This window comes from Diaporthe amygdali, assembly GCF_026229845.1.
Source record: "Diaporthe amygdali strain CAA958 chromosome Unknown NODE_4_length_2575358_cov_65_588622, whole genome shotgun sequence".
NCBI classification, from domain to species: domain Eukaryota; kingdom Fungi; phylum Ascomycota; class Sordariomycetes; order Diaporthales; family Diaporthaceae; genus Diaporthe; species Diaporthe amygdali.
The window spans coordinates 1,304,686-1,324,729 of NW_026517024.1; the positions used below are offsets into that span (position 1 = coordinate 1,304,686).

At 54.4% G+C, this 20,044-nt stretch overlaps 10 protein-coding genes across 10 annotated transcripts; 4 read left to right on the forward strand and 6 right to left on the reverse strand.

The window, feature by feature from the left end:
- Positions 1-53: 53 nt before the first annotated feature.
- On the reverse strand, positions 54-1,357 carry J7T55_008596 (uncharacterized protein; the record flags this gene model as incomplete). The annotated part of the gene is made up of 3 exons (XM_053138930.1): positions 54-676; positions 947-1,090; positions 1,150-1,357. 3 exons carry the CDS (start codon positions 1,355-1,357, stop codon positions 54-56), a joined length of 975 nt encoding a protein of 324 aa, XP_052997871.1.
- Positions 1,358-1,848: 491 nt separating this feature from the next.
- Positions 1,849-2,837, forward strand: J7T55_008597 (26s proteasome regulatory subunit s5a; the record flags this gene model as incomplete). The annotated part of the gene is made up of 2 exons (XM_053138931.1): positions 1,849-2,139; positions 2,220-2,837. 2 exons carry the CDS (start codon positions 1,849-1,851, stop codon positions 2,835-2,837), a joined length of 909 nt encoding a protein of 302 aa, XP_052997872.1.
- A 308-nt stretch (positions 2,838-3,145) lies between these two features.
- Positions 3,146-3,654, reverse strand: J7T55_008598 (sybindin-hypothetical protein; the record flags this gene model as incomplete). The annotated part of the gene is made up of 2 exons (XM_053138932.1): positions 3,146-3,482; positions 3,545-3,654. 2 exons carry the CDS (start codon positions 3,652-3,654, stop codon positions 3,146-3,148), a joined length of 447 nt encoding a protein of 148 aa, XP_052997873.1.
- Positions 3,655-4,337: 683 nt separating this feature from the next.
- J7T55_008599 (rna polymerase rpb4 family protein) lies at positions 4,338-4,868 on the forward strand (the record flags this gene model as incomplete). Its single annotated transcript, XM_053138933.1, has 2 exons — positions 4,338-4,665; positions 4,750-4,868. The coding sequence occupies 2 exons, from the start codon at positions 4,338-4,340 to the stop codon at positions 4,866-4,868; spliced, it is 447 nt and encodes a 148-aa protein (XP_052997874.1).
- Positions 4,869-5,873: 1,005 nt separating this feature from the next.
- Positions 5,874-6,305, reverse strand: J7T55_008600 (uncharacterized protein; the record flags this gene model as incomplete). The annotated part of the gene is made up of 1 exon (XM_053138934.1): positions 5,874-6,305. The coding sequence occupies one exon, from the start codon at positions 6,303-6,305 to the stop codon at positions 5,874-5,876; it is 432 nt and encodes a 143-aa protein (XP_052997875.1).
- Positions 6,306-6,447: 142 nt separating this feature from the next.
- On the forward strand, positions 6,448-6,840 carry J7T55_008601 (uncharacterized protein; the record flags this gene model as incomplete). The annotated part of the gene is made up of 1 exon (XM_053138935.1): positions 6,448-6,840. The coding sequence occupies one exon, from the start codon at positions 6,448-6,450 to the stop codon at positions 6,838-6,840; it is 393 nt and encodes a 130-aa protein (XP_052997876.1).
- A 1,302-nt stretch (positions 6,841-8,142) lies between these two features.
- On the reverse strand, positions 8,143-10,288 carry J7T55_008602 (rm repeat-containing protein; the record flags this gene model as incomplete). The annotated part of the gene is made up of 2 exons (XM_053138936.1): positions 8,143-9,959; positions 10,018-10,288. The coding sequence occupies 2 exons, from the start codon at positions 10,286-10,288 to the stop codon at positions 8,143-8,145; spliced, it is 2,088 nt and encodes a 695-aa protein (XP_052997877.1).
- Positions 10,289-10,589: 301 nt separating this feature from the next.
- On the forward strand, positions 10,590-11,334 carry J7T55_008603 (rwd domain protein; the record flags this gene model as incomplete). Its single annotated transcript, XM_053138937.1, has 2 exons — positions 10,590-10,656; positions 10,712-11,334. 2 exons carry the CDS (start codon positions 10,590-10,592, stop codon positions 11,332-11,334), a joined length of 690 nt encoding a protein of 229 aa, XP_052997878.1.
- A 1,475-nt stretch (positions 11,335-12,809) lies between these two features.
- On the reverse strand, positions 12,810-14,033 carry J7T55_008604 (tpr domain-containing protein; the record flags this gene model as incomplete). The annotated part of the gene is made up of 1 exon (XM_053138939.1): positions 12,810-14,033. The coding sequence occupies one exon, from the start codon at positions 14,031-14,033 to the stop codon at positions 12,810-12,812; it is 1,224 nt and encodes a 407-aa protein (XP_052997879.1).
- A 635-nt stretch (positions 14,034-14,668) lies between these two features.
- On the reverse strand, positions 14,669-18,821 carry J7T55_008605 (uncharacterized protein; the record flags this gene model as incomplete). Its single annotated transcript, XM_053138940.1, has 3 exons — positions 14,669-16,239; positions 16,296-16,831; positions 16,882-18,821. 3 exons carry the CDS (start codon positions 18,819-18,821, stop codon positions 14,669-14,671), a joined length of 4,047 nt encoding a protein of 1,348 aa, XP_052997880.1.
- Between the last annotated feature and the right edge of the window lie 1,223 nt (positions 18,822-20,044).

Here is a 20,044-nt window from a genome sequence, read left to right on the forward strand (position 1 = left end):
ATTCCTTGTGGTATCATCCCTCCCTCACCGGCGCAACCCAGTCTTCGATGCGTTCAACTTCTATTCCTTAGAACTCTACCAGTGGCTGCGGAAGCAGGCGTCTTCGTTGACTTTGCAGCTGCCGCCTTCTTGGTCGCTCCTGTACCAGTCATGCCTCTCCTAATCGTGCCCATAACCGTTCTCTTCGTTGACGGTGCGGGCGCTGTGTCCTTCGTCGCATCCTGAGCGGCCCGTGCCGAACCCTTCTTGACAACCGTCGATGTGCTGCTCTCACTAGACTCGCTGATGCCACTAACTCTCCGCGCAGTCTTGGACGCCGTCGCACTCGTGGTCGCACCGGCTCCTTGTGCCGCTTTCCTCCCTCTTGCCGATCCACCAGCTGAACTCGCAGTAGTGGAGGTAGACGCAGTCTGCTTCCGCCCCGCGGCAGCTGTGCGTGTTGACCGGGCCTTCTCTGCGAGGTTGCTAAAGAGGTTGGAAGAGCTGTGCTGCTTGACAGGCGAGGACGCGCCAGCCACAGTGTTGAGGCCAGGCCGCGTCATGGCCGCCTTACCACCAGGCGTAGTGCGAGGAAGTGTGCGAATATTTGATGATGCCGGGGAGAGCACCCTAGACGCCTTTGTCGACTCCCCTTGAGGCGGTTGAGCACGAGTCCTCTTCTTGGGCTGCTCTAGCTCTGCGGACTCGGTTTCGTTCTCCTTGCCAGCCCCCGATATTTGATCACTTTGCAAGTTAGCGCGCGTACTCATACTCAATCAGGAGAAATTCCTGTACCTAGTTCGCTTTGGCGGCCGTCCAGGTCCTCGTTTAGTTGTGGTGGTAGTGTGAGAGGTCGTTTGCGAGCTTGGGCGAGATCCAGGGGGGTCTTTTGCTGGGACTGGAGGTGGACGGGAAACAGAGGATGGGAAAGCGGAAGGGGTTGGCCTCGACAGTTGAGGATGCTGACCGTTCTGATGTTTGTCTGCAAGGTCTCCCATCTTTGATTTCCTCAACGCCATGGGAATGCGATTGACGCGAATCTCGATTCTTGTCCGAAGGCCCTGTGCCTGGAGGTTGTACTGCGCGCGAAGTTTCCGGGCGCGTTCGCTGACTATTGACGCGTTAGAATCATCCCCTGAGCGCGGTGAATGTTGGGACGCGATTACATACTCTCGAGTTGGAGGTTGTCAATGAGCGCCTGTTTTTGGTTCATTGAGATACCTGTTCTTTGTTTCTTGCGCGGGCTCTCTTGAGCAGCAGAAGAGCTACCTGGTATGGTCGCGATTCCCTGTTCCGGCGCGCTCTGCGCGATCTCGACCTGGTCGGCGGCCGACGCAGACTCACCCGACGAACCCTTCGTGCGTCGAGTGGGTGTCATTTTTTTTAATCCCTCGGGCTCTGAATGGGCGTTGTTGAAACAACGGGAACGAGGTTATGCGGGTGCGGTCGGGATGTTTGCAGTGTTGATACAATTGCGGATTGGGGTTGAGATGCTGCACTATTAGGAAACAAAGTAAACAAAAGGCGTGGAGCTTCAGCTTAACCCACCATGCAGAACAGACAGGGGAGCTGATGCGCTAAGGGAAAAGGTGGGCCTCGAGCTTGGTCCTCGCTGCCTGCCGACGCCTGTGACGCCAGACAGGCTGAACCCGACTTACGAATTGATGGCCAGCTTCCTTCCCTACCCTGAACCACATCCCATCACAGACCTCTGGCCTCTCCTTGTGCATTTCACTCGCCGCGTCACCCATCGTTGATTGTTGAACCCATTTGCAGACATCTTGTCGCCTAGTCAACCTCGAACTAAAGACTCACTACATTTACGACCAGACCTCGGCGTAGTTCCCAACGCCGCATCACACAGTCAAGATGGTCCTCGAAGCGGTTATGATCGTGGTCGACAACAGCGAAAGCAGTCGCAACGGAGACTATGCCCCCAACCGATTTGGTGCGCAACGAGATGCCGTCAACATCCTCTTCCAGTCCATCACCACGAGCAACCCGGAGTCCTCGGTCGGTCTTATGAGCATGGGTGGCAAGGGCCCAGAGGTGCTCAGCACATTGACCACGGAGCAAGGCCGCATCCTCGAGGGCCTGCACAGGACGCAGAAGAAGATAGGTGGGGAGGCCAACCTAGCAACTGGTATTCAAGTCGCAAGTGTATGTGCTATCTACCCTTGTTCCCGCTACAGCTCAAATGAGGCTCCCGAGAAGATTGAGCTGACCGCATTGAATTACAGCTCGCGTTGAAGCACCGACAGAACAAGACCCAACGGCAACGCATCGTCGCCTTCGTCTGCTCGCCCACCAAAGACTCAGAGAAGACCCTCACGACCCTGGCCAAGAAGCTCAAGAAGGTCAACACCTCGGTTGACTTTGTCCTTTTCGGCGAGATGGAGGGCAGTGAGACACACGAAAAGCTCGCCAAGTTCAATGAGCATGTAAAATCCGGCGAGGGCTCCCACCTCGTCACCATCCCCGCAGGCACCGGTCTCCTCAGTGACCAACTTGTCAGCTCGCCTATAATGCACGGGGAAGGTGCGGCAGGTGGCGCCGGAGCTAGCGGCGAGGGCGGCGGTGACTTTGGAGAATTCGGCTTCGACCCCAACAACGACCCTGAGCTGGCGCTCGCGCTGCGGATGTCTATGGAGGAGGAACAGGCCCGGAGGGACAGGCAAGCACGAGAGGAGGCTGACGCGGCGCAAAAGGCATCGTTGGACTCGGTGAAAGAGGAGGACGAGTCGTCAAAGCCGCTTTTGGACAAGAATGGCGAGCCGAGTGGAAGCGGGAGTGGTTCGGGTTCCAGAGACGACAAGAAGGACGGAGACAAGAGTGGCGATAAGATGGACACCTCTTGATCTGCCTTTGTTGTCAGACTTGGGCTTGCTTAGAGGAAAGGCGCCTAGATTATGAGCCGACCGGCATAAGACGTAGACATCAGCGGATGAGCTGGCAAATGAATTCTGCCTGAAAACAGCCTCAAAGTGTCAACAAGGCACAATGTACAAGAGTAGACATGAATGAGAATTAATTTGTTCAGGGGGTATTCTAATTCGATTTGACTTGTTACCAAAACGTCTGTATTGCCGCAAATCATAGACTCCACCAACGCCGTCTCCCAATATCTTCGCAGTTTCAACTGTCTAACCTGACATGTTGCTGTGAATTACCGGTTGTTGATCTCTCTGATGTAGGAATTCAGCTTCCTGTCAAACATCTCACACCGGATGGGCATCTCCAGCTGGTAGAAGGGGTTCTTCATGACATAATCCGAGTACAGCTCGTAGATCCGCCTCGTGGTCACATCCACATTCGCCTGCGTGTTGTCAGTGAACAAGAGGAACTTGGTGCCAGTCATGGTGTTGAAGCACTGCAGGCGGAAGTTCTCCGTCTCCATGACCTCGAGCCCAGATGCAGGTTCCGGCCGAGTGGGAATCCCATTTACAGATGGAGGCGGCGCGGGCTGCTTGACAGGGTTGAGACGGGTTGTGATGGCGTGGACACTATCGCTCACATGGTCAATGACTGCGTCGCGTTGCGATCCAGGGGATCAACTCATTCGTACCCGTGGAACGTTCCTGCTATGACTAGATAGTCGTTTGAGCTGAGCTGGTTGAGCCCGCCCTCTTGGAACGTCCGGTTGAAGATGAGGCCACCTGCCTTGTTGATGATCATGAGAGCAAAGACAGTCCTGTATACTGTCAGTTGTTGGGCGAGCGGGATTGATCTCTGAGATCCTCACATATTGGGCAAACGGGTCCCCGGCCAACCCCGAGCATGTGAGTGAAGCTTCTGGACAGCTGGCTCATAAAAGGGGTGTGCGGATGCTCTCCTGTAAGCGGGACTTGATCTGATCCCTGAAAAGCGAATGTGGAGGAAGAAAAAGGGTGAACTCAAAGACTTAAATATCTTGGAAAGGACTTGTATGAGGACAAACAGATGGTTGGTGAGATGGAGTGCAGTATTGAGACATAGCAAGTGCTTATCAAACGGTACTTCCGCGGGTGAGACTCCAAGCGTGGTACTTCTCTCTAGGTACCTGCAGTGGCCTTCACTGAAAGCACGCTAAATTGGCCTCCCGCCTAGAGCCTCAAATTCCCGTTTTCCCACCTGCTGCCATCCCGATTGCGATTGAAAGACAGCCATCAACAAGCCAATTGCGGCCACGCTGAGCAAACAGGCGATACTGTACAAGTTGTCTTTCATCAGCGCTGGCATTGACATTGTGTTACTGCTGTCCCGAGTGACGTCTACTCTCACCTCTCGGGCACCTGGGGTCTGCACGCCCTCCCACCTCCATCACCAAGCTCAACCTCCCTTTCCTCCCCACGCCGACGAACAGCGCGTCTACCGCCGTCATGGAGCAGCACCCTCGACCGCGTCGCCCCCAGACATCGCGCCCCAAGCCCCTGCCACCGGGTGATGAGGACGTCAGCACCAACGTCATCCTCGGCGAGTTCCAAGACGTCGACACGCTCACGCTGTCCGAGGCGTCGCTCGTCATCAACGCGCTGGTCGCAAAGCGTCGCAACGACCGCAAGGGCTTCCAGGAGACCGAGATCCTGGCCCAGACCGTCGACTACCTCGACGCCTTCGCCCGCTTCAAGCAGAAGGAGAACGTCGAGGCCGTCGAGCGCCTGCTCAGCTCGCACAAGAACCTGAACAAGTTCGAGCGGGCGCAGATCGGTATGGGCTGACCGGCTTGATTTGCGGAGGCAAGGGGAGATTATGATGAGAGGGAACACGTGTGCTGATGCGCTTTACTACTAGGTTCGCTTTGCTGCGACAGTGCTGAGGAGGCCAAGACCTTGATCCCGTCCCTCGCGAACAAGATCGATGATGATGTCCTCCAAGACCTACTTGACCAGATGGCTAAGCTGCAGGGGTAGTTGGACAAATGGGCCCATCAAGAGGCTTTACTTGCGAAGTGCTTGCCACAGGTCTTACGGAGCTAGTTGGGGGTGGATTACGGTATGAGAGGGCGCCGAGGCCCCGGTATGGCCAGCCGCGGGCTTGCAGGTAAGACAGAACCGCTGTTGGACAGAATTCAGCAAGGTAGGGTGACGCGAGCAAAAGGCGACCGAGGGAGTGGTGACTTGGACGACAAAGGTTGAAAAAGACAACGGTTACGGTAAGGGGAAAAGGGCAGCTAGACTGATTGACAGCAAGCTCTGCTTTTTACACAACAAGGAATTTGAAGCATAGGCCGGCGTCAAGGGTGAGGGCAGATCAAGTCATTTGCGGTTATATTTCTCCTTAACTTTCTCTTCTTGTTATGTTCTATACCCCGAGACGAGGCGGAGGCGGGAAAAGACCAAAATGGACCCTCGACCGACACCCCAGAGCACGTAAAAAGAATTTATCGCGACATTTGCACTGGGACACTTGCTGATGGCAACTGCAGCCATTGACTCCATGATCCCCCGCTGCCCTCACTTGCTCCAAAGTCACAGCATGGTTTGGAAACAGTGTCTTGTCATCTTTGGACCCCTTATCGCTGTAACTAACCTTGCTCCACTGAGCCCGGGATTCACGCGAAGTATACTGTCTCTCACCATTCAGGATACTGATCTTCGGTGTCTCGTTCTATCACCGTTGCATTTGGCGGGAAATCTGTGAGAAGACGCGGCTCAATGGCTCGATTAGGTATCTTGGCTATCCGGCTCCTCTTCCTTGGTATCCAATCCAACGCCCGTTTGAGTCTGCAGTTCCCAACGAGGAGCATCAAAGCAGCCATTTGGGCGTCGCCCTTTCCTGATCCCACCCTTTTGCCCTGCAGCCAGACCCCAACTCCAAAGAATGCTTGACGCCCAGCCTATTAGTCACTACAATGTGTGATTAGGGGCTGCCGGTTCCCCCATGCTAATCCTCCACAGGTGCCAACCATCGCCAGATCATCCCCCTTGATTGCTATTTGAGCCAGGCCGTGAGCCGTCACGGCTGCGCGGTGGTGCAGACAGCCCGTGGAACGCAGCCTGACCCTCTCTGAAAACCGCCCACGAGGCGTCCAGCTCCAACGTCGTCCGTCTCTGGGGGACGTCGAAGATCGAGTCCACGGGCGAAGCTGATCTGCTGGCCGGACGTGCGCCCTGTCCCCCAGCTGGCGCGGGCTCCTTCGAAGCCTTGCCCCTGGCCTCCGCCGAGTCCGCGCGTGGGCGGCTCAGCAGGCCTCCGCGAGCGTGCCTCCATACTGTAGGAGCTGGCGCTGCCATGTTGGAGGTTCTAGTGGTCCTCCCGTCGCTGGATTGGTTTGACAGGCCTGCGTCGGCGAAGGACTCCCGCCACGGGCGAGGGGAGGTCGGTGCTGGTGGCATCGGCTTGTCCATGTTGGGCGATGCCAGTATCAGGGAATTTGATTGCTTCTGTGGGAAATAGAACGCCGTCGTCCTCATGCTTCTGGTCGGAAGGATAGGCTCTTCATCGGTGACATCCTTCGGCTGTCGGCGGCGCCAAACCAGGTAAATCATGATGGCGCTCATGATGGCAAGAATTGTGAAACCGACGGTAAGACCGACTATGAGCCCGACTGGATTGAACTGCTTGGAGGAGGATGAGGAGGACGAGGAGGAGCTGGGCAATGATGAGGGTGGTAAAGAGAAGATGGTGGAAATGGTAGCGGTGGTTGTTGTTGGCGAGGGTAAAGGTGTCGTGGGTATGACGACAGTAACGGTCCGGGAAGTCGACAGATTTGAGAAGATTGCGACATTCGTGGAGTATGGTCGTGGTGTTGGCTCTGGTGTTACCACAGGCCTGTTGGACGATGTCGAAAGCACTGGCCTATTGCCCAAAGGGCAAGCATTCGATAACCCGCAAGGGTCGATAGAACAACAGCCCACGAATCTATTTGCTGCGCAGGCGTAGAACCGATAGCCAGCTGCGCACCCCGAGTCCAGAGTGGACAAGCTACGAGGAAGCAAGGAAGAACCCATAGTCGACATGTGTTGCTTGGTCACGACGAGGTGGTGTTCTTGGCGGCGAAGCTGTGAGGGTGAGTGATTCTGTCAGAGTCTTATAAGGCAAGCCAAGCTGCTGTCAAGAATAGGGTTGAGCAGAGGGGGCAAAGTAAGAGATCTCCCAGAGAAGCGTGTCGATGACAGTCGGTCATGGAGAATCGCGACGCGGTCCCAATCAGGAAGTGACGAAACTTCAGATATCAGACGCTCGCCCGATTGAGGAATATCCAAGACAAGTTCATCCACGGGTCATTACGAAAATCAATCTAAAGCCTGGCTGCCTCATAGAAGAGACGAAGGGTCTTGGTTGGACATGAGAGAAAAGCGTCCACTTTGAGGTGCTATTCGTCGTCCCTGGGCGCCATGCTGCGGATATCTGCCGGCAAATCGATGTGCTGCGCCGGATTCTTCTGTGATCTTTTGACAGTCCATCCTTGATCAGACGACATTCAACTGGGGTACAATTTTGGTAGACGTCTTGTCGGTCCCTTCGGTTCGGGACGGCTAGGTATTTGCTGAAGCTCACATGTTTCGAGAGCAGCTCCTCCGAGCCCCCAGAACTGAGTTTGACCTACACGTCAGTCACCATCTCAAATCGTGTCACCTGCAGATGAAGTAGATCTGTCACGAGCGCAACCCTGTTCCTATACTAGAGATCTCATTTTGGAAGCATGTTTAGGCTCATGCCGGTGACAGGGAGACTAGCTCGCGACTGACGCTCTCAAAAAGGGTATTATCACGAGTGTTGTATTCAGCCGAGCACCAATTGGATCCGTGATCTGCCCCCAGTTCCACGGTTCGATGCAGGGTGGATGATACGCATATCGTAGTTTCATTCCCCAGGCCTGAGTCTGCTGTTTGCTCACGCCCCGGTCCCTGTGACGCCCTCCGCGGGCTGTCAAGATCTGATCTAATCGGACCAAACATGGGTGAACCATGCCCCTACCTTCAGCCTCACCCCATCCCTTTTTCGGAATGCCTTGCCGTCACGGTTACATCGCGGGGCCAGTCTTCGAATCAGTGTGACGAGCCGCACCGATCCAGCAGCTCGGCCCCATGGTTCGTCAAAACCCGCACATCTCTCGGCCGGATCCCGTTCATGCGATGCGTGTCCTCATTATAGTTGAGATGGAGGCCGCTTCAGTATATGATTGCCTGCCAACTACCCCTGTGTATGCGCGTGCTTCTCTGGCTTTATAGGCTCAAAGTTTCAAAGCTTCTCCAGCAAAATCCTTGACCCTGAGTTTCCACCAGCTGATGGCGGCTTCTTCCCTTGTCGACCCTTCTTCTGCTTGCCTGCTCCTTGGCTCTCGGCATCTTTCCCCGCATCAGGTTTGATTACAGGAGTGGTTGCGGCCTTCTCGAGCTCCGCCTTGTGCTTCTTGAGCACCTTTCTGATTTTCTCCTTCTGAGAGAAACTCTCCGATTCCAGGAGTGCCACAATAACGAAGGCGCTTCGTCCGGTGGACCAAGCCACTATGTGATCCTTGATGACCGGGTACAGTACGTTTGCGAAGTCCAGAGGAGGCTCTACCAACTTGATACTCTTGGTTGCCTTATCAAAACGCCCGCCTTGGATTAGCGTCTTGTACATCCTTTCCGCCCAAGCCGTCTGCGCCGGATGCTGGTACACTGAAGAATAGATCCCTTCAGTGTCTTCTGATGCCGACGGATCGCCTGCAGCTGCTTCAGCGACTGCTTGCAAGGCCGAGGTCTTGTCTCCAACTGCGCCTAGCAACACGTCTGCCACGAACTGGCTGCCAAATGAGGTCGAGATGAGATCTTTTGCGGACGTCGCGATGGCTTCCAACAAAGCCGGTGACATTGCAGTGACCAACTCCTTGCGCCGTACCTCGGAGTCCTTTTTGCTGGTGGACTGTCGAATCTCGTGGATCTCTCTGAGAATGTCCAGATCTGCCTGATGACTAAGAGGAAACAGTGCCTTGGAGGTGCCCTCGAACGGATAGAGAAGGGTGATCCTCGCATTGAGATCGTTGGCTCCAAAGATGACGTTATGTTTCTCCTCATTCTTGCCCAAAACCTCGGGGAAAATTGTCTTGGACGTGAGCACAGTGTCGTCTATCACATCATAGGCTGTGAGTATAACCCGGTGCCCAAACTGATCGCCGGCCATTGCTTCGAAGGTATCCTTGTACAACCTAAGATACTGTTTCCTGTCTTTGGCGTTTCCGTTAGCTAGGAGGAGGCAGGCGAGTCTTGAACCGGATTTGGTGAAAGCCATATTTTTCAGCAGGTCTCCTGTTTCGTCGTCCTTGATCTTCTGAACAAATTCCGTCTGCTCCTCACTCCCAGCCTTCAGATTCAGGAAGCACTGCAACATGGCGTCGTGGAGCATGGTGAAACCGTTCATCTTCTTTTGGAGAAGCTGATCGATCATACCCATAAGATTCTTGATGATAGGGCCACGTTTCTCAGGATTCTCTTCCAGGATCTGGGACAGTTCCGCCGTTTCTGTCTTGTCGCCATCCTTCCTGAAGAGAGAGAATTCAGGACCATACCACTCCCGCAAGATGATCGCTTTTTGTTCCTTGGATGCGACACCACGGTAGATATCATCGAGAATCCAGCCAGCTTCAGGGTGGTTGATAAGCTTCCTGACCTTGCCATAGAACTCAGGGATGATCATATCCCGGATCTCCGGGTCGTTCTGAACCAACATCTTGCCAATGAGGAACTTGGCATATCTGCTCTCGGCCAGCTGGGCGTAGGTACCCTGAAGCTCTTTCGTAATCGTTTTGCGCTGTTCCGTCTTCGCATATTTGAGCGCAGTCTGAACAGCACGCACAGCGTCGTGCTTCAGTACAAAGTCCTTGACACGGCCCGTGATGATCTCGAACAGTTCATCGACCAATTTCTCTCTCTCTTCCTTCGGCACGTGAGACTTCCGTCGTAGTCGCTCCCAGATCTTCTTGGTCCTCTGCAGCTCCTCGGCGAGAGGGCGGGCAGCCTTTCGTTCCTTGGCAAGCTGCTTCTGTTTGATGTGTGATTCTCTCGAGGTCTCGCCGCCTAATAAGCATCAATCAGTACTGAAAGGTTCAAGTCAAAGCACTAATCCAGGACTGACCTCGCTCATGCTGCTTTTTGTCAGTCACTCCGCTGCTTTCAGATTTTGCTGAATCTTTGGCATGCTTGGACTTCTTCTTCACAGGAAGCTCAGCACCGCCATCCTCGCCATCGGATAAGTCATCATCGCTATCGTCTGAGGCGTCCTCGTTCCTGAAAAGCTTCCTTGTCGAATCAGGGCCTTCTTTCCTCCCTTCGGACTTCTTGACTTTCTTTTCGGGTACTTCGACCGCCTTGCGTTTGTCGCCGGCTTTAGAGCTTTTAGTGGCCATTGTTTGTTTGCCGATGTGAGTGCTTTTGGTGGATGGTCGGAATGGGAATCTAAAGTTGGATTGTCCTAGGCTGGAGGGAAATTTTCTAGAGAGATTGGATTCTGCCGTCCAGACCCCTGTTCAATAAATTTGGGCGGTGTACTCTTATCGTCTAAGAGCTCCTCCTCGATAAGGTAGGTCAGACCCCACTATGTACCGTACGTCAACCTCAACTCTTCAACTCAAACCTCACAAAGTCTAAGCGGAAACAATTTGATGCGCGACAATCCTGCTAGTCCGCCCCCAAAGCAAAGCACACAAGATGGGCCGTGAAGAGCAAATAGAAGAGCGCGAGGTGCTGGATTCGATCTTCCCGGATGAAATCACAGGTGACATTTATGTATCCGCACCCGCGCGAGTGCATGCGCTGACCTTGGCTCCTAGACATTTCTGAGACAGAGTATCGAATAGCAATAACGCTCGACATCCCCGACGACGAAGAAAATGAGCAGCCGGTGATTGCGCTCACAGTACGCTATCCCGAGGATTACCCGGACAAAGCCCCGTACCTCGACCTCTCCGCCGACGACGGCGAGAACAAGCACCCTTTCTTCAACATTGCAGAGGCTAAGGATGAGCTTCTCAAGAGTCTGGAGCCAGTAATTGAGGAAAACATCGGTATGGCGATGGTGTTTACACTTGTTACGACATTGAAGGAGGAAGCAGAGCAGGTGGCCATACGGGCGAGAGAGGCCGAGGCGAAGGTGCACGAGGAGGCGGCTCAGGAGGCAGAGCGGAAGGAAAATGAGAAGTTCCAGGGAGCTGCAGTGACGAGGGAGTCGTTCCTCAAGTGGAGGGAGGGCTTCTTGAAGGAGATGGAAGAGCAGAGGCAAAAGGAGGAAGACGACAGATTGGCCGAGATGAAGAAGGCTAGGATAAAAGAACCTACTAGGATGTCAGGGAGGCAGCTCTGGGAGAGCGGTCTCGCAAAGGGTGAGGAGATTGAGGACGGAGACGATGATGCGACCGCAGAGGATCTGGCGAAGCTCAAAGTATCAGCTTCATGAGATGAGAATGAGACGCTCAGTGAGTACTGAGCTTTCTTCAATTCCTTACGGTGCTTGGATTACAGGAGGTGCTCCAGTCGCTATCATGTATCTCCAAGACGGGCTGTCTGCATACTCGTTGCTCTTAAATGCGTGACCAGGGCGTGCATGGACTTAGGCAGGGCTGTCAAGGACAGCTGCTTACACGATCTTACATGCCTGAAGGGTGCTGGATGGGATTCAGTGTGCAGCATGCGCTGGAGGGAGGCTACGGCCCATGGTGGCCTTGAATCCAGCGGCAGGGTGCCACCGCTAGGAGGGCTACTTGGACTTCATCCCAGCTTATAGTCTGGCCGAATCTCCCATTCTTCAACGAGTGAGGTAGTACAGCGAGGGGCGAGTTGGTCGAGCGGTACACACGCACCCAACAAAACTTGAAGATACTGTGCATAAATCCAATGACCTCCATACACAGTGCCAACCCCACCTGCGCCCTAGGTTGGAATAACACTGAAAAGAAGTAGCTAAGAACTCGAAAGAGGGCCGCGCTGTAGCACCTAAGTTGGCAGGGCGTTAATTTTTTTTTGGCATTCTTTTGCTGATCTGGTTCGCACTGTGGGCAGCGACGCGATGATGGCGATGCCCTCGAGTGAGTCTCGAGAGGTCAGCGTTCAATTCGTGGCTGGCCCCGAACTTTTGGCAAGTCTTTTACAACTTCAGTGTTCTTGGCACGCAGTTCTACCCAAAGATCTCGGTCAGCATCATCGCATCGCTTTTGCGCCGTTCAAAGGTTTAATCCAACACTTGTCTTCCCCCAATATCCGTGTGTTTCCAATCTTCAGGTACACGACAAGCAAACAAACAGAAGTAACGACACCATCTTCCACTTCAGCCTCGTAGACCTTCCCTTCTCAGAATTCCACAGCCTTGAGCTGCTCAACGAAGCTCAAAATCTCGTCGTCTCCATCTTAGAAGACACAGCATAGATATGGAATTGTCGGCGTTATACCTTGATGGGTGATTCAAAGTCTTCCAGTGCGTTGAGTATCCTCAGCTCTCTTGGTGTCAGTCTGGCCGCCATCACAATATAGTCGAGGCCACCATGAGTCGAAGTACTCGGTCCTAGTCTACTCAGCGAGCTTACATTGCAGCAGACCCTCCCCATCTGGAGAGCAGCACAATACTTGGCACGATAGAGAACTGTACGAAATTTACTCATTGCTGGTATTTGCTACGGCGTTTGTTGTGCCAGTCGCTATAGGTTCTTTATGTGATGATAATCAGAATCGGAGCAGTAAGCCGGATGTAGTGACCAAGTCGTCCTCGTGGTGGAGAGCTCCTCCAAGCTAATGGTGATCCAAACTCCCTCACACCTGGGCTCTCGGAGTCCAGCAGAGCAGTATGGCGTCTATTGAGCACTGCTCCAAGCCGGGCGATTTTGTAAGTGTTGTTTGTCGATGTTCATTGCCTTGTGTCTCTTAAGAAGGATTCGACGCTCAAGACTGGTCCATCTCGTGGTCATCGTCACCGTCTTCGTCAACATCTTCCCAGCCGGCCCCATCTTCCTCGTCCTCATCCTCATCCGGCAGATCGCCCACTTCTGCATTCACTGTGGCAAGCAGCTCTTTTGCGTGCTCTCCCAGCCTCTCGTCCTCGTACTCCTGCGCCTCAAACAGTAGCAGACATTGCGACAGCCACTGCCGTGCTCTGACCCACTCCTTCTTCCAATTTTCCGTGGCTTCTGCGCCATTTTCACCGTTTGTCGTATTGCCCGCCTCTAATTTGCCCTTCTCGCCCAGAGTGTAATGTGCCATCCCACCGAGATACCAAGCCTCCACACTCCCGTCGTCGTCCAACACTAGCCTCTCACAGACCTTCACTGCCTTTTGTTGTAAGTCGCACTCAATCAATAATCTTGTCAGCCCCACTCTGGATGGGAACGGAGGCACTCCGGGGTCCTCAGGCTCCAGATCCGTCCACAGCGCCATACTTCTCTCCAGCGCTGCCACGGCATCCTCTCTTCTGCTCTGGCTGACCCTGACGTTCGCGACCGTCTGCCACGCATCGGGCAACTCGGGCGCCAGCATCGTGGCTTCCGTGATGAGTGCCTCACACCGCGCCTCCGCGTCGTCCTCCCACGACAAATCCGTCATGTACACCTCGGCGACAGCGCACAGCGTCTCAGACAGCTTGTGTTTCTTCTCCGTGGCCGCCTTCTCGATCTCCTCCTCGACCGTCCTGTGCGCGCTGCCCTTCCTCCTCGCCTCGGCCGCCGCCTCCGTGAGCGCCTGTATCTGGGCCCGCAGGCACGCCGCCGCCTTCTCGAACCAGAGCACCGAGTCCGCGCCGCCCTCCTCCGACAGCTGCGCCAGCCAGTTGAACTTCTCCGGCCCGCCGCCCAGCTCCTCCGCTAGCGCGCCGTCCTCGTCCAGCCTCGCGGCGTCGAGGAAGTGCGCCCGCGCGGCGTCGATCTCGCCCATCTCGACGTTGATCTCGCCGAGCAGCATGTGTGCGGCGCATGCTCGCGTGTCGTCATTCTCCAGGGCCGCGTCGAGGGCCTGGCGCGCGGTGGTGATTGCGCCCGGCGCATCGCCTTGTTCGAGGAGGGCGGTCGCTTCGGCGAGCAGCTGTTTTGCGGGTTTCGTGGGTGCTGCTGTGGATTTTTTGGAGTGGCTTCGGTTCTTGGCTTTTGCCCTCTTTGATGGTCTTGTAGGCGCCATGTTGAACCGCAATTGATACGAATGTTTTGAAATGTCCAAAAGAGCAAACGCGGTTGTATTCCCGGTGATCTGGGAAACTTTTTTGGCTTCCAAGATCAAGTCTCTGATAAGATAAGAATGCGACGTCAGGGCACCCCTGTCCAGCGGAACAGCGGAACAGGGATGGTGAAGCTACACTTCCGTTCCTAGACCATACATGTCTGCAATCTGAGTCCCAGACAACATCAAGCAAGCCAGATGGCAGGGTGGAGACACGAAGCTGCTATTCATGACTTTTCTTGTGGATCTATGTCTTGCACTCCTATGTCATAGCAGGCAATGCCGCCAATGTCCAAGAGCCACTCGAGAAGCCCAGACTCTTTAGTCCTTTGGCCCGTAGAATCTGTCTTTGATCTTGTATAATATTCCTGTTCAAGGAACCCGTTGCCATATTATCTAATTCTATTGATGCCAGCGTCTACACTCGCGGAAAAAAACACCTGAGACACAAAGCTCACCGAGCCTCTCAGATTGACGGGAAAAAGCCTGCTGGTGGTTGAAGTGAACCCTAGTGGCTTCTCACATACTCAAGAGAGAAGCCGTCTTTCTGACCATCCCAGAGCGCCATTGATGCCCACTCAGCCCTTCAACCCCCACTAAGAAGGCTTCAGGGCTTGCCAGCCTCCAACGGTGGCCCCGTCATCACCCAACAAATCTACTACAGGACTCCTGGCACTCAAAGCAGGCTTCTTTGGCGCGGGTAGAGGGGCTGATCGACCTGATGAGCTGGTCGGGGAGATCGTGCCCGGTACCGGCTTCCTAGGCGGCACTGTAGGACGGCCCTCCTTGGATAATCCGACCAGGCCTACTGCGCCAGGGGGTGCCCAGCCAGGGCCGCCCGATGCTACAGAAGACGTGCCCGCTCTGCGGGGTGGAGGCATCGGCGGTTGGTCATGGTTGCGGTTAGAAACCTCTCTCGCGGACGCAGTGCGATGCAGGCTGTCACGTATTTCCGAGCGAGACACATTATGCACACTACTTGACGGTCGTCGAGGCGGTATGGGTTTGGCTTTGGTCTCAGTAGAGGGGGAGGTTTCTGGCTCGGGCCCAGTTGGTGAGGTCGAGAGCAGGTGTGCTGGTTTCCTGGCGACTGGCGGCGGGCCTTTGGCTGTCTTCTGGGACGACGCAGAGACCGTGGAAGCTGACCGGGGCGGTGGCGGCAGTGGAGGCTGTTTTCTTGCTTGATTGTTGATACTAGGAATAGGAGTCTGATTAGGCGGCGGAGGGAAGGATGGCGTCTGCGTCAACGGTTTTCTTGACGGTGGTGGTGCTGGTGGTGTATCTAGCTTCTTGAATTGTAGTGGGTGTTGCTCCTCGTTCAGTGCCAGTCTTCCCACTCTGGCAGGCAGGGCTGAGGGGTCGTACGGAGGGGGCAATTTTCTTTGTGGCGGGGTGCTTGACACAGAAGATGCTAGCAAAGTCGAGTGATTGATGTGTTCGTAGGGCGATGTAGATATGCTTGAAAAGGACGATAGCCTGGAGTCTGCTCGCGGGACTGTGACCCAGTCAGGCTCGTCTGACGGCACAAACGGGTTGGGTTGTCGATTAGGGTTGAGGATCGTCGAGGTCGATCCGTCCATGCCTTTTGGAGGAGTGATTGAGGACTGCGCCAGTTTCCCGTTGTCCAACCACCATTTTTGGCGATCAGAACTGGCTGGAGGAAGTCCAGGTTCTATAGCGTCGTAGCCAATCAAATCTTCGTCTTCTGTGTCCTCAGTGTTGACATTTGCGGTGGCATCCCCGACCTCTGCCTTTCGCCGGAGGTAGACATCACGACTGATCTTGTCTCGCTGCGATTCGTCGACAATACTCACGGTACAGTCGAAGAGGGCATAGACAGGCCGATGATCCGAGAACCTGAGCGGCGCACAATTGTATGCCAGCTGCCGGAGGTTGGGACCCTTGCGCAGGATGCGGTCTGTCCAGGCCGGGATGCGGGCTTTCTCAGAGGAATCATACGTATCTGTTCCAATGTCGAACTTGTATGTCGGCATGAATGTGATCCTTGCTTCTGAGTAGAAGGGAAATGACAGACCAGCCACCATTTGTAGGTTAAGCTGGTCATTTTCATATAGCCGCTCCAAGTCTCGCTTTTGAACAAGCTCCATGGCCCTCTCCCAGCCTAGTCCGATCCGATAATTGAAATCACCAAGCCAGATGACAGTATCTATTCGCGCTCGTTAGCGCTGCAGTCTCCATCCCTACCGAAATGTTCTGTCTTACCGTGATCGTCAATGCTCCTATTCCGTTGGAAGCGCAATCCATTGCTAATCGTGGCATAGTCCTTATTCCTCTCATCATAGTTGGCAAAGCCGGCCGCCAAGTGCGCCGTGACGAAACATATGTGAGTGTTGGCATAGTCTAGCCTGATAGCCACCGCACCCTTGTTGCCAGCCATGCCGGACATTCCTGTCTTCTTCACAGAGCCCTCGACGTTTTTGATGTTGGAAAGGACGGATTGCCTCACGAAGATGCACAAGGCTGCGCCTACAAGCTGTCCACTTCGTAGGACAACGTATTTTTCGCCGCCGATTTCTTGAGCTCGGGTGTTCAGAGTCGCCCGCACAGCTTGCTCCCATAATTGCTTCCTAGTAGGGTCGCTGTTCATAATTTGCTGAGGGCTCAGTTCAACGATCTCCTGAAAGCCGACTACAACAATCTCAGGTTGTGTATCGCCGATCTCTTCGGGACACAGCCAAGCAGATAGGTCCTCTTCAATGCCGTGAGTACGTCCATTCAGGTTGAATGTGCCAACCCAGCTGTGGCAGGTCAGTAAATCACCATAAGCATGAGAACAACCACGACTAACATTCTGATGTTCTCTGTGGATGAGAATTGTGTACTGCGTTTGTTGAGCTCTGCGTTGACGTAGTCGTTGATGGGGTCGTAAAGTGAGACCGGTGACTGGCCCACGAGCCTGCCGAGCAGCATATCAATAGTGTTTTGCCTTTGCTTGTCAGTGAAATTGTTGATATATAACCTGGTCGCTGACTTTCGTGCGTCTGCAATGGCTCCAGCCAAAGACATTTTTCCGTGACGGGTAAAGGAAGACTTCAGAGCTCCAGTGCCGGCATAAATGCGTGATAGGGCATCGCCATTATCAGCCCAAAGGCTTGAGTGTCTCATCCAAAAGTCTGAAGAAGCACGTTCTCCACGATGACCAAGAAATGACTCAACAGCCATTTGTGATATTAGGGTCTGTATCAAGTTCGTGCGGTCCAAGCAGTCGAGGCAATTTGTCCTGAAGACGCCTTCCTGCTGGAGGACAACCACATAGCGCCGGTTGGTGTGGGCCATTCCATTCGTGGTCTCACCAGGGCTATCTGTCTCCTCCGCGAGATAGTAAGCAAACCCCTCTGCTGAATCCTCAATGTACCGGCGTATTCCCCTAGCGGCCTCATAGCCCGTCGGCCCTTTCGTTTCAGCATGGAAGTCGTATTCCGTCCCCCTCAGGAGTGCATGTTCCGCGGAATGCTTTTCACCCGCACGACTCAAAGGGCAGTGTAGTATGCCATTGCGGTAGAGCTGGCTGAGTTCGACCTCGCCAGGCTTCGACTCGCTCAGCAGGTTAACGACGTGGACAGCGCCGTAATTGTGCTCGAGATCCTGAAAATGCTTATTGAAGGCCGGCTGGGTGCCGTCAGGCGATCTTGTGATGCTGATTTTCTGCTGTCCCGGCAGCAGCCCGGCAGCCTGCTCCCAGAACACGGGCACAGAGCCGCGAACCTGCGCGTATGAGAATAGGACACCTGAAGGGCTCCAGTAGATTGTCTCCGTCTCTACAAAATTGGCCACGTTTCCGTCGTCATCGATGCCCCTCGAGTTGAACCGGGTTCCAGCTCGTCGGCAGGAAAGACGTGATATTATAGTTAAATAGGAGGGCATGCCCGACCTCGCGGGCTTCAAGGGCGCCGCTAACTGAGGGATGTTCATTGTCAAACAGAACCCTCGTATGGCCGAAGTCAATATTCGTGATGCGTCGAGCGTTTCCCTCTCATGTGGCATCAGCCGCGACCGGAACTGCACAAGAGGGCTAATCATGTATGAATTCCAGAGGAAGCCCTCGTCAAAGTTGTCAATGTCGAAGGTATTTGCGTCCGCAGGCCTGTCCTGAAGCCGGTTCGTCAGGTCGAAGTCGGTGCTATAGTAGAAGCTACCATTGCTCAGAAGCTTCTGTACATCCACGCAAGGATGTTCGATACCTTCTCTCCTATTGAGTGGCTGGCCGTACGTGGAAGCGGCGTCCGACATTTCAAGCTCGTAGGGATCGATGGCGGAGAATACATCGTCGTACTCGGAGGTATTGAGGCCGTAGAACTCGACAGCCAAGATTCGTTCGATGGTCTCTCCGGGACGCAATGTCGATACTCGAGAGGCGTGTGTGATGACACAGAGGAAGACATCGCGGCCGACCGATATCAGCCCCAGAGTCCCGTATATCGGCCGCGGGGTCAGGGGGCGGTAGTCGCTGAGGGTGTTCCTGTTGACTTGGGTAAACTCGACCATGCACTTGGAGGCAAAGCTGTCGGTCGCGCTGGCGCCTGTGCCGGCGCGGGGCCGAGCAGAGGGAATAGAGGAGAGGGAGCCATTGGCGATGGACTCGCTGGTGGTGGGACTGTGGCGGAAGATGAGGGCGTGGTCGTTGGAGACGATGGCAATGGCTCGGTGAGGATATTCGCGGATTAGGAGCTGGCTCGACTTCTCAGGGGAGGGCGCCTGGCCGCTCCAGAGAGCGGAGTTGGGATCCATGCTGGCGCTTCAGCTGGACACTGCCGGTCGTCGAGACGAACAGGTTACGTTACGCCAGGGGGATGCCACATGTCCTGCCAGACTGAGCGCCTGAGGTCAAACGGAGGCACGGCGAGGGTGGCTTGGGGTCGAATTGGGTTCGGCAGGTGGAGGCAAGAGAGACAGCCATGCGCTGCACTGGCTTAGTAGACATGAAATCTCGAAGCAACGACGGTGTCAGCTACGCGCGGCGCTAGCGAAGATGCAAATCCAGACCACAGATGCGCATGCACAACACACACACACTGACCCTGAGCTTCTTACAGGCAGTCAATCTCCAATCGCCACTCGTCCACGGGTGTCAGGGCTGCCCAACTGCTTGCTCGGCCCAGCGATGACGCCAGGCCAGGACTAAGCGCTGTTCAGCCCTGTGGAACCCGTTTCCGAGCCTTGGAAGGGACAGGGGCAGTATGGAGGGGCCGCAGATGCGGCTCAAGACGACTTCATGTCACAGCAGGCCACTTTGAGCCTGCTATTGCTTTTCCACACTCAAGAGTGTTTGGAAAGTATGGACAACAAGGCTAGGTACGCAAGTATGCATATTTCTCAGGTACACACCACATTATCTGCAAGAAGTCTTCCCTCCCTAGCATCAACGGTAGTTGCTAAACACAAGTGCTGTTCACGAACATGGCATCGACCAAGATCTTGCTATGAGAATATGTGCCCTTAGGGGCCGGGGGGACGTTGCCTTCATTGCTTGATGAGGATGATTGCAATGGAAACGCACAAACCGTAAAGATCCATGACAACATACCTGTTTTGTTCGCCCCAAACAAGTAGGCTGGCTATATTGCTAGAACTAGGGCAGACAGAATGCTGTTCCCATCCCGTACGCTTTCTGAGCACGTAGACAGCGCAAATTCGTTTCTAGGGGATTTCGAGAACATGTTCACAGAGGGCTGTATGAAGCTAGGTGTGCTTTGTCTGGTTTGAAGCACCGATATTGCCGTCCAACAACTGCAAAGTGTTACCACAACTCTGGATGGAATCGAGTTCTCTACTTGTGACGAGGAACTGAAGAGAGTCAGTTGGCACTCCATTCTTGCCAACAAGACGTAGTTCGTGTGTGATCTAGGCCGTGTTGAGACTCATAAGAAAATTGACATGTCTCGTGATTAAAGGGGGTCGGTCATCATGCATGGGATGTACCTGGGGATCAAAGAAAAGGGAGGAGAGAGGAG